General features: G+C 33.0%; 2 protein-coding genes and 1 long non-coding RNA gene across 3 annotated transcripts; 1 reads left to right on the top strand and 2 right to left on the bottom strand.

Moving 5' to 3' along the window:
* Positions 1–93: 93 nt before the first annotated feature.
* LOC124459199 lies at positions 94–1,148 on the bottom strand. Its single transcript, XR_006953502.1, has 2 exons — positions 1,044–1,148; positions 94–510 (listed from the first exon to the last, which is right to left on the bottom strand). It is a non-coding gene; the product is annotated as an uncharacterized LOC124459199 (long non-coding RNA).
* Positions 1,149–2,623: 1,475 nt separating this feature from the next.
* LOC124459177 (zinc finger MYM-type protein 1-like) lies at positions 2,624–3,382 on the top strand. Its single transcript, XM_047008698.1, has one exon. It carries the CDS (start codon positions 2,624–2,626, stop codon positions 3,380–3,382), a length of 759 nt encoding a protein of 252 aa, XP_046864654.1.
* Positions 3,383–5,934: 2,552 nt separating this feature from the next.
* LOC124459179 (dynein axonemal heavy chain 12-like) lies at positions 5,935–7,269 on the bottom strand. The gene is made up of 4 exons (XM_047008699.1): positions 7,178–7,269; positions 7,027–7,086; positions 6,740–6,850; positions 5,935–6,015 (listed from the first exon to the last, which is right to left on the bottom strand). Exons 1-4 carry the CDS (start codon positions 7,262–7,264, stop codon positions 5,935–5,937), a joined length of 339 nt encoding a protein of 112 aa, XP_046864655.1. The 5' UTR covers positions 7,265–7,269.
* Positions 7,270–12,222: the final 4,953 nt, after the last annotated feature.

A 12,222-nucleotide genomic window follows, 5' to 3' on the forward strand; every position in this document is an offset into this window, starting at 1 on the left:
TGTTCACAGGGATTTTTACAGATCAATATTTAATAGAGAAACTTGTGATAATAATCTAACCTCAGAAAACTTTGTTTTATAACGGGTTAAAGCTTTTTCTTGTTTTTGCAAGCTATAAAAGTTCTTCTTTTGTTGCAGCATCATACTTCTTTTCAGACTCAGAATCATCAGACTTGTAGTCAGATTTAGGACTTTGTGGCATAGAAAACTGATGTTGTAGGGGTGTTGTTGTTACAGTAGAAGCAGCTGTTGATGTTGTGGTTGTTGCCACAGCTGTTACTGATGTTGTCACAGTTGTTACTGATGTTGTCACAGCTGTAAATGTTGTATCTTTTGATGATATAGTTGATGTTGCTGTAGTAGCTTCACTTGAATTTTCAGATATGTCTGATTTCTGCTTTGATATTCCATCATTTTGTGCCTGACCAACCAAAAGTTGCACAATATGTAATTTTAACTTGGTATCAAAAATAGTGCAAGTTTTAATCAACAATGCAAAGTTCAAGGTTGCTAAAAAGAAATAAATGCAATCATTATATTTATAGAAACGAGATAAGAATGATGTCAAAGATGGTGCTAATATTTCTTGTCCATTGGTTGGTTCATGTAATCAATTCATAACATTTTTCGCAAGATAGGCAAAAACTTATTTATGACATTAAACAGCATATTTTGAAGCTATCATTGCTTATGTACAATGTGTTTAGACAGATATGTAAGAATGCTTATGAAAAACATATAAAAATAAATTAAATGCTCAATGATTATTTTTACTACATGATGCATATAACTTAAGTAAATACTGGAAAAAATTTCAAAAAGCCTTTATTTTTTGGGTTGTGCAATTTTTAGAATAATAAAAATTCAAAAATATACAAATTAAAACAAATAGGAGAACAAATAAAAATGTTGGATAGTGCCACGTATGCTATGAACGTATTTATACTTTTATTTTAAAATGTCAACAAAATTCTATCATTTCACTTTCACTTTAAGCAAGGATTAACATGTACAGAGCAAGACTATTGGTATTTTGAATTTACCTCAAGAAGATGTTGAACTCGTGCGATTACATGTTGGGATGATGTGGTATTGTTGTGATCATCTTCGACCGTTGAAGATTTTACATCACTCTGGTTGCCAGAGACGTTGTCCTTTTCAACACAGAGGAGGTTCTCTTTAAATAATATGTTAAAGAATTTGCGTTACATCGCAATATGATTGTACTGGTTACGGTTTTAATAAGAAAAAATATTCAAAACTGTATCATCAAACTCATCGAAGTTTGTTGATCTATATCCAATACTGTATGTTGATTAGAAAATAGCTAACCTCATTTGAACGACGATTTAACTTTTCACTCTTAGATACAGGACTCTGCTCTCCTTCTGATTCACTTTCTATTTTTGTTTTAACTTTTAAACATTATTCAGAAAAATTTGTACAATTTCGCCAAAATTATATTCATCTCGCGTGTTTTACAATCTTCGAGAAGTCATTTTGCCAACTGTGCAGTGCTGCCACTTTGTGTATGCACATTTCACCTACCAAAACTTTATTTTCCCTACCACCTCCCCTACGATGATTTTCCTTGTTTCTCCCCTACTTTTCACCTACACAGCAACATATCCCAGAGCCCTCTATAGTATAAGTATGGAATGCTATAGCTGTCTTATATGATCAGTTTTCAATATATGAGGATGAAACTTCATTATATGATGATCAAACTTCATTATATGATGATGAAACTTCATTATATGGTGATGAAACTTCATTATATGGTGATGAAACTTCATTATATGGTGATGAAGCTTCATTATATGATGATGAAACTTCATTATATGGTGATGAAAGTTCATTATATGATGATGAAACTTCATTATATGATGATGAAACTTCATTATATGATGATGAAACTTCATTATATGGTGATGAAACTTCATTATATGATGATGAAACTTCATTATATGGCGATGAAACTTCATTATATGGTGATGAAACTTCATTATATGATGATGAAACTTCATTATATGGTGATGAAACTTCATTATATGATGATGAAACGTCATTATATGGTGATGAAACTTCATTATATGGTGATGAAACTTCATTATATGGTGATGAAGCTTCATTATATGATGATGAAACTTCATTATATGGTGATGAAAGTTCATTATATGATGATGAAACTTCATTATATGGTGATGAAACTTCATTATATGGTGATGAAACTTCATTATATCGTGATGAAACTTCATTATATCGTGATGAAACATCATTATATGATGATGAAACTTCATTATATGATGATGAAACTTCATTATATGGTGATGAAACTTCATTATATGGTGATGAAACTTCATTATATGATGATGAAACTTCATTATATGATGATGAAACTTCATTATATGATGACGAAACTTCATTATATGGTGATCAAACTTCATTATATGATGATGAAACTTCATTATATGATGATGAAACTTCATTATATGATGATGAAACTTCATTATATGATGACGAAACTTCATTATATGGTGATCAAACTTCATTATATGATGATGAAACTTCATTATATGATGATGAAACTTCATTATATGATGATGAAACTTCATTATATCGAATGGACAAAGGGGAAAGTGTCATTGAAAGACAGCTTGGGTTTGTTGATGTTAGTTGTGACAGGACTGCAACTGCTAAATCATCAGTGGTTAAGGGTAAGTTAAGTCAATGTAATAATGTGAAAGAGAAATTTATTGGACAGACTTATGATGGTGCATCTGTTATGTCTGGTCATCTCAATGGTGTTCAAGCTCAAGTTCAGCAGGATTATCCTTATGCTCAATTTGTTCACTGTGCTGCCCATAGACTAAACCTAGTATTATGTCAAGCTGCATCCTCCATTTCACCTGTTAAGATTTTCTTTGTTAATATTAGTGCTTTCTGCACCTTTACTAGAAATTCCCCCAGAAGAAAAGCTTTACTATCATCCCATAGGCTTGGGTTTCCTAGTCCTGGTTACACAAGATGGTATTATAGGGCTTATGTCATCAATGTCTTGCATTCTAACTATGAGAAACTGATAGACATATTTGAAAATCTTACTGATAATCCAATAGGTTGGGATGATGAAACGTTAAGTAAGGTTACTGGTTTACTTGGCTACCTAAATGGCTTCTTGTTTTGTTTCTTGGTACATGTTTTCCAGAGAATTCTTGAGCAGTCATCCATACTTTATTCTATCTTGCAAGACAAGAACACTGACTTTCATTATGGAATGAGTAGGTTTGAGAGATTCAAGGCCTTTGTTGCTTCTCTGAGAAATGATACAGAATATTGTCAGGTGTACGACCTGGCTGTTGAGAAAGTGGACCACCAGTAACCAGGTACAAACAAATGTATTTTGAAATTCTTGACACATTTGTGACTATGCTGACTGAGCGATTTCAGGATATGGAGCGTTTTAGATTTTTGACCTTGTTAACCCTAGGGTGTTTAAGATGTGGAAAGGTGAAGTACCCTCAGAAAAGATAAATCTTCTAAAGGAGGTTTATGGTGATATGTTTGACATACCAATGCTAGTTAGCCAACTTTGTTTTATTTACAGAGATAAAGACTTTCACTGTGATTCATGCGATGAACTATTGAAATATATTTTTTAGTTCCATTATCAATCTAGTATTCCAGAAGTTGTAAAACTGTTTAAGATAAATGGGGTTTTGTCAATTACAAGTCCTTCATTTTAGAGGTCATTTTCTTGTTTGAAGAGGGTAAAAAATTATCTTAGAAATACTTTGAGCCAAGGACGTTTTAGTTCTCTTTGCAGGATTTCCATTCACAAAGACATACTATCAGAGAAATAAGACGCCAACACATTGCATGATGAGGTAGTAAAGAAGTTCATTGAAAAACCACGACGACTTGCTTTCTTATACAAATAGGTATTCATATATGGCTGATAGCAAGCTGATGATGTCCATGGCATGTGAGAATTTTTCCGGGAACTTTTTAATGCAGTCAATGATGATTGTCATTTCAGCACGACAATTTCATCACAACTTTTGATAGTTGTGGATGACAAATCTGAGCCTTTTTCGGTTCTTTTGTCAAAGTTTCTTTACAAGATGTACATAGGTATCTATTTATGTATGTGGTGTTGAGAAAATAAATCACATATCTGCAACTATTTTTGAACTGTTTCTCTGCTTTACTATAAGATCCTTCGGCAATTTAAATTAACCAAAATGGTTCTATTTCCTGCATGAATATCACGCATTTTCTTTCTAAGATAGCCGTTTCTGACGTTCTAGGGAGTCTAAATTCGGAAAATTTTCTCGCTCCGCGCCAACCATGGTGGCGCCTCGTGAGCCCGACCAAATGTTTTTCGCTAGCTACGCCACTGGCCATAATTTCATATAAGCGCAAAAGACATTACGTATTTCAAATAAACGACATTTTTTTGACAGCAAACATGAAATGTTGTTATAACACCAAATAATCATTCTAATGATTATATGTAGTAAAAAGTTTGTAGTAAATTGGTTTTTTTTGTCTTAGGGTGGAGAGTTAAAAATTTTATGTACATGGATGCTCAACTACGTAAACATAATGGCATTTATTACGGCAAAGTTTATTTAAAGTGTATTGTTTATATAAAATCTATTGGAAAATCTGATGAAGATTCTTTGCAACGTTGTCATATGGCAACAAAAACAAAACAGCTGGAAACACAACAAGACAAAATAACTTGCCCACTTAAGATTAAGTTTTCACCCGAGTTCATTTTGAATTTAGTTTTCATGCGTGCTTAAAAAAGAGTTGTAAAAGAAAGTCATGAAAGGATAAACAGTGTAATACTTCATTTTGCCTTTTCCAACGCCAAATGACAAGCATTTTAAAATTTACCAAAACATCGCTTTTTATAATATATGCTTAATAATATTATTAGTATTTTTGATGCCTTTTCGAGAGTACCTGTTAGTTATATGTAAATATCGTAAATTTTTATTATTTTCTTATTTTTCGTATTTCCATACATACGAAAGCTTTCACACACTTGGGAAGTAAGTTTGATCGTGTTTTGAGTGATTTTAAAAGCTCTCACTTATTTCCCCGTGTTTTGATCAGGTCATCATAACACGAAAACCATTTAGTAATACAGCATTTGAATTTCCTTTAAATAGCTAAGAACCAAGCTTATGCATTAGCATTTTACACAATTCAAATACGTGGTGACAGATCATTAGCATTTGTGTAATATCTATATGATAAACGAACACTTTCAATAAATAATAATGGCTAGCAAGTATATTTTTGGCGAGCGAGTCTATACAATTGCGCAATTACAAGACACTCTCTAGAACAAAAATACTAACGAAAAAGATATTTGCAGAAAAAAAAATTAATTAGTACTCAATGAATACAAAGTACACTTAGGTAGCGTGTCGAATATTATGGCACAAAATAAAGTAGATCAACGCAGGAATTGTGTATTCCTTAGTATTCACGCAATTTTTTGTGATTTAAAATGTGCTTATAGTACCAACTGTTTGCTGAGCCCATCCGCCGAGATTGCACATGGTCACATCGCAAAAAGAATAGTCCTTAAGATTTTATGCAATTTGCAGTGGCGGTAAAGTTATGATTTTTATTAACTTTATTTATACTCCTTCGTTTTGGTACTGAAAGATGAGACAACATGTCATTTGAAAGGTGAATAAATGGGCTTAAAAAATACATTCAATTTCAAATACATTCTGTATTATTGAACCCCAAATCCGAATTTTTGTGATGCAACTTTATGAATACGTTTTAGCTTTTGCTTTATTTTTCAACCGTGCTCTCGTTTGACGGTTTTTCAGCTTTTTATTGCAATATACGTATTCATTGTTGTGAGTGATCGCATTTTACGGTTATTATTTTAATTGTGATGATTCAAGGTTCATCTTTCTCATCTTTTGAGCTCTCTCGTTCTTCTCGGTTCTCGAGTCCAGGTTTCATTTTTCTTATTTCTACCTGTATGGAGTAGATTTCAGAATATGTGCAAATATTCTTTCTCGAAAGGAGACCGTTGCAAATGTACTAGACCGTTGCAAATGTACTAGACCATTGCAAATGTACTAGACCGTTGCAAATGTACTAGACCGTTGCAAATGTACTAGACCGTTGCAAATATACTAGACCGTTGCAAATGTACTAGACCGTTGCAAATGTACTAGACCGTTTTGGAATGAAAGAATGCAACCCCATACCAGCACCCTAGAAACGGGAAAACTTTTCATAAACGTACAAAAGAAGATGCACCCTATACAAGGAATTATATCAACAAGCGATTGGTTATCTAACCTACGTCTCGATGGCTACACGACTAGATATTGCAGCAGCTGTGCGAATAATCTCACATATAATATATATATATATATATGCTACGATATTGAGATCAATGATGTACATAGATGATTGGAAGGAATTCACTGTTTTCAAGTATGACATCATGTTAGCTGCATACAGGCTAGCTTCAATTTGTTTTAATTTTGCTATTACTAATAAAAGCAAATAATTTAACGTGAAACGTGTATGCGTTAAACATAACAATATTGGCTAATACTTAAAAACAAAAACTGGAAAACTGTTTTCAAATGTAGAAACGTCAAAGCCTAACTATCCAATTGTCGTTTATAATGGGTGTAAATTGACAAAAACCTTTATTTTCCGTGAATAAATTACCATATAACAATACACTTATTTTCGCTATAATTGTTAATTTAGCTACCTTGAAGTCGAATCCAAGCAAGTCAATAGGAATGGTGTATTTCCGCGCGTAATTTTGCTTCGCTCCAGTTAAGAATGGCTGCAACAAATTCCAATGGGATGAAGGAAATACTGAAAACACTTATGACATTTAAGTAGATTTAAATAATTTCTTTCACAGTGTTTGTGCACATGGCTATATAAAATCTGTGCTTCCATTTCCAGTTCGATGAAAAATTTTCTTTTAAAAAGTACAACAAAAAAAATAACACAAACCTGTGTGAAGTAAAATCCAGATATCCAAAAGACAGCAGGCTTTCCATTGTCATACCATTCCTTCAAAACACGAAGACAACCTTTTCGTTAATTTTCATGACGTAAACACAATATTTAGTGATTACCTATTTCATGAATATGACAACAGGACTAACCTGTAAAATTTCAAACGATTCAGCAGGTCCGTAACATAGCCTCCCAACGGTTTTAAACTAGGATATGATCTTTTCATCCACATAGCAGGAACCTGAGTCAAGATTAAAAACAAGTTAAAAGTAGAAAGTCACATTGACACAAACGTTAGTCCTACATTTGCAAGTTATGGCATTATCATCTAGTTAGCAAAAGTTGAAGCTATAAACTGGCAGACCTCTTTAAATGACAAAACTTAGGCTAAACCCTGCCTTTAACAACAAGCTTCTCTTGATGCTGGTTCAAAAAGCAACGATTTTACCCTCAGAGATTTCGTCTAATTTAAAAGAATGCTTTTATGCATGATATACTTATCAATTTGACTAGTTAATTAAGCAATCAACATTAATGCTTCATATTCCTGCATTGATTTGCAAACATCTTTTTTGTACATTATCATAGTGCTAGCTTGGGTTTTAGCTAATATCAAAAATTTGATCAAAAGAAAATATTCATGATGTTAGAGCTTGTGTATGTTTTTGAAAGATATGTTCAAATTATGTGTAATATTATCAATATAAAAGAAATTTAATTAAGTCTGCCAATAATTTTGATTTTTCCTGTCAATTAAAAGAGAAAAGTATTCAGTATGTAATTCACTCCAAATAAGAAAGATTGTATCACAGTTTAAAATAAGCTATAAAGTTTTGTAAATTGCAGAAGTATATCAATTTGAGTTAAGGCACCATTGACATGTAGAAGGTATTCTTTCAATTTTTTAATGTCCAGGAAACAGTTATTACGACATGGTCTCTTGATTCTGTTTGAAACTTAAACCTGTACCAGACACCGATCCTTGGTAAATTAATTAGACACTAGTTACATATAGTAATAGTTAAGCTTCTGTCGAAGTTGCAGAGGAACTAACAGCAAGTGATCACTAACTGGCATATATGTACATATTTTAATTGAACGTTTAATGAAACTTGATTTTTTAATACTAATGTTGTATGTTTTTATTCAATATAACTTGTTGAAAAAACTAGGAATTGTGATGAAATTGTTCAAAGGAATGCTTGATTATATTTAGAGATGAGGCAATTCGATTAATCGATGATACCTAGCGGGGAATGGGGTGTGATTTTGAATGAGCATTAATAGTCAAAACAGGCTAATCGAAACGCAATAAAATGATAAAATAAAACATAACTTAACATAAAAATAAAATAAAATAAAGTGATAAAATAAAATTTTAAAGAAATGAAGGTTGAATGAACCACGCAATTCAATACTAGTAAAATAACTATTATTCGTTTGTTATAATCGACTATCCATATATAATTGCTCATCTCCAATTACAGATGCGTAAATAAAAAGGGAATGAATTAGCTTTCCGTCTTACGAACGACTGGTAAAAGAGGTTTTTTACCAGTCTTATAGCATCTAACAGTATATTTGTTTCTGTGCTTTACCATTCTATGTAAATAAACAAATGATGCACTTTGGGCATAGCACACAGAGTCTTCTTAAACCTGGAAAGCCAGACGAAAGTCTGTGTCCAGCAGCCATTGTATTTCCATTTGGGATTTCTCGTCTTTGTGATTTTTGATATAAAGGCTATCAATTATTTTACGAATTGACAGCCATGCTTTATCCCATGGTTGAGACCATGGCAAAACTTTTCGCTGCTTGTAAGCCATCTAGGTGGCACATGTTGTCATATGAAAAAAAAAACGGAGCTCCAATTCATTGGGTTGATTTCCTTTAACATAATGCGCAGCCAAGAAAGAGTTATAAAAAACACTTAAGAAGAGCTTTCAGATCTGAAAAAAATTAATTGTTATGTAAATGTATAATGAATACAAAGTTTTTCTGAAGATGCGCTTTTGTCAAGCATTCTCTGTGCTTACCTATAAAGAGGACTCCATTTATCGATTATTCCTCCTCCTCTAACTATAAACAAATCCCATCTTGACCACTTTTGAAGTCTTTGTTCTCCCCCAGTTTCCTTATTGCATTTTGTTTTTGTTGGTTCAACACAATCTCGTAAAATAGCTTTAATTGCATCTGGCTCATTATTAACGAACTCAGCATTGCCTATATGGTATAAATTAGCGTTAGCACTAGTTATCAATTGTGTTTAGAAACGACACAAAAAAGAAAAAAAGAAAAATTGTTTTGAAAGTGCGAGAAGGCAAAGAAAAAGCACGCAAAATCAAAATAATCCAAAGTAACAATTTCCCCACCATCACGCGTGCACGTATAACTATAATCCAAATGCTGTCATAAAAAGTTATTTTTCTATCTTAAAAAAATAATAAGTTATTAATTATCGGTACCAATGTATTGAAATTTCATCATATGTATAATATGGATGAGGTTAAAAAAATTCAAATTCATGCCGTCATTCACAAACCTGCTTTCTAACACACTGTCATCAACGACCACTTTTACGTTAGTAAGAAAACTTAGGTTTCACTGATATATATTACTATATTAGCTACAATGTAAAACTGTTTTTCATATTGTGAAATAAACAAATTTTAGACAAATATACCTTGTGACTCCACAACACTATTTCCTATTGGAAAAGTGTCGTCATCTTTATCAAGCTTTCCCAGTGTTTCGTCCATTTTTGACACGTCATTGTTAGAAAGTAGACCTGTATCATCAATCAATTCTTCACCTATAAAATAGAGTAATTCTTTGTAGTAATTTTCTGTTAGCTCTGTAATACACATATCATTGAGATAAATTTAGAGAAAGGGGTACCAATTTCCCTGCAAAATACTATATACCAAAGCAAGAGCAGTTGTGATTAAGTGTAAAAGCTTTGTTAATATATGTCAAATTGATCGTAAAAAATCGGACTTTATTCTCAAGCATGATTATAGTCATGAAAATTTTGGAGTACATACATATGTTACTTGGCTTCACACCACAATATCTTAAAAATCCACGCACACTAGTTGGTACATTAGGGAAGTTTTTTTCCAAATATTGCACATGCTGTTCGCAGAATGCCTTTCCATGCTGAGGCGACTCAGTGCTTACATTGGGATAGTTCAGCAATGGAATACCTTTTACAAAATTCTGAAAACAATTTCATATAATATTATTAAGTTACGAAAAGCAAAGGAGTAATGTTATATCAAACTAAAGTTCATCAAGTTTACATTTTCAACATATCAAATATATTTCAAATGTTCTGACTATCTAAAGAAGCTATTTCCCAGACCTTGATGTACGAAAACTCAACGCACCTAAAAAAACTCTCGGAGTAGATGATTTACGTTGGATAAAAGTGTAAATGAAGCATTCTAGATCCAAATTTGGAATTGTAATATTTAAATAACGCACGCTGGGCAAACATGAGCACAGGGTACATACCACTGGTTGTTCATACGATATGTTGTCCGCCTACAAGTCAATGCTTCCCACTAGTAATATTAGAGCTACGTATCTATTCAACTGATAGTTTATTTGATTTTAAGCTCTAAATGATCTTATCTTTCATACAACAGAATATCGCGAAAACAATGCAATGGTTTGAACATACAATGGTACCTAACGTGTTTATTCTAAACTATCTAAGAAGTGCGAAGCAAGTGACTGACCAAATTGAAAGAACAGCCTTTGGTTTTATTCGTTCCGGTGAGCCAATATATTCCTTCCTTTTTAACGTGCTTTTATTAACCTTTAAACGTAATACAGCTTGATGTATGGAATAAGGTTGCTACATTTTGCTTCAAAGCCTTGTGGTTATGTTAACGGAAAGTCTCTAGGTGCATTAAATGCACAGGAGAGGAATATAAAAACAGCAAGGCTAGAGTGAACGGTTGATATTTAGGCGCAAACGATTCTGTTGGCTAAGAAATATGTATTCATACAATATGTAATGCGTGCTTGTCATAGTATTTATGCTCGATTTGACCAAAGCTTGAAAATGCAAAATGTCAACCAAGTGCACTTCACTTCCATTCTAAAACAGGAAAACGTTGAAATTAACTAGGTCACATTATTTGTAAATTCCATAAAAAGATACAGTTTAGGAACTGTTTTACAATTAACTGTCAAACCTCTTTATTTATTTTGGATCTTGCTAGGGTACCAAAATGAACTGAACTACCGTAGAAGCGACAATTCTTTTAGTGCTTTTGGTAACAGCAGACCTGGAAGTACATGGTATGTTTGAATAGGGATGAGAAACTACGCCATATCACTTTCATGTTTATAGTAACTTTATGTTTCTATCTGTTTTTCTCGCAATTAGGTTAACTGCATTTGTTGTGCATTCTGTGCCATTCAGAAACTCGATGGCATTGACGTCGACGTAAATGTTATTAGTACAGCCATAAATTGGCTGAAAACCAAACAGCGAGGTGATGGTGCAATCATCGAGTCACATCCAGTGATTCATCAAGAAATGGATGTATGTCGTTGCATTTTCATACAGTTTATGTAACTATATTTTGGCGTTTTTGCTGTTGCTCACATTCATTTTCTTTAGGGGGACATCAACAATGATATCACCATGACTTCCTATGTAGTTACAGCGTTTCTTGAGTGCAAGGGTTTTATACAGGTAATGTAATGCTTATTTCTCAACATTCTGGACTTGTCTCTTCAGTAATTCATCTTGCCAAGTGTTTTTTGGTGCAATTTCTTCAAATTGCCGTCATATCCCAGCGAATAACTAAATCACATATTTAGATCTCTCAACAAACCGTAACAAATGCTGTGGCTTTCTTGGAGAGTTCACAAGCAAATATTGGCCGTATTTACGTAAAGGCTGTGGTAGCATACGCTTTGGCTCTGGCAGACAGCCCACAAAAACTCCAAGCTAACCAGGATTTATTAAATGTAGCAATATACGACGTCGGTATGTTCATTCGGGCTTTGTTTTTAACCTTTTTTGTCATCCATCAATAAACAAAACGATATCTTCGCTTTTAGGGAAGAACACGCGACACTGGGACGATACACAAATTGAAAATGCTATAGATGTTGAAACAACATCGTATGCCCTTTTAACTCAACTAGCTCTAAAGCGTCGAGGATATG

This window comes from Xenia sp. Carnegie-2017, unplaced genomic scaffold (assembly GCF_021976095.1).
Source record: "Xenia sp. Carnegie-2017 unplaced genomic scaffold, XeniaSp_v1 HiC_scaffold_7, whole genome shotgun sequence".
Taxonomy (NCBI): domain Eukaryota; kingdom Metazoa; phylum Cnidaria; class Anthozoa; order Malacalcyonacea; family Xeniidae; genus Xenia; species Xenia sp. Carnegie-2017.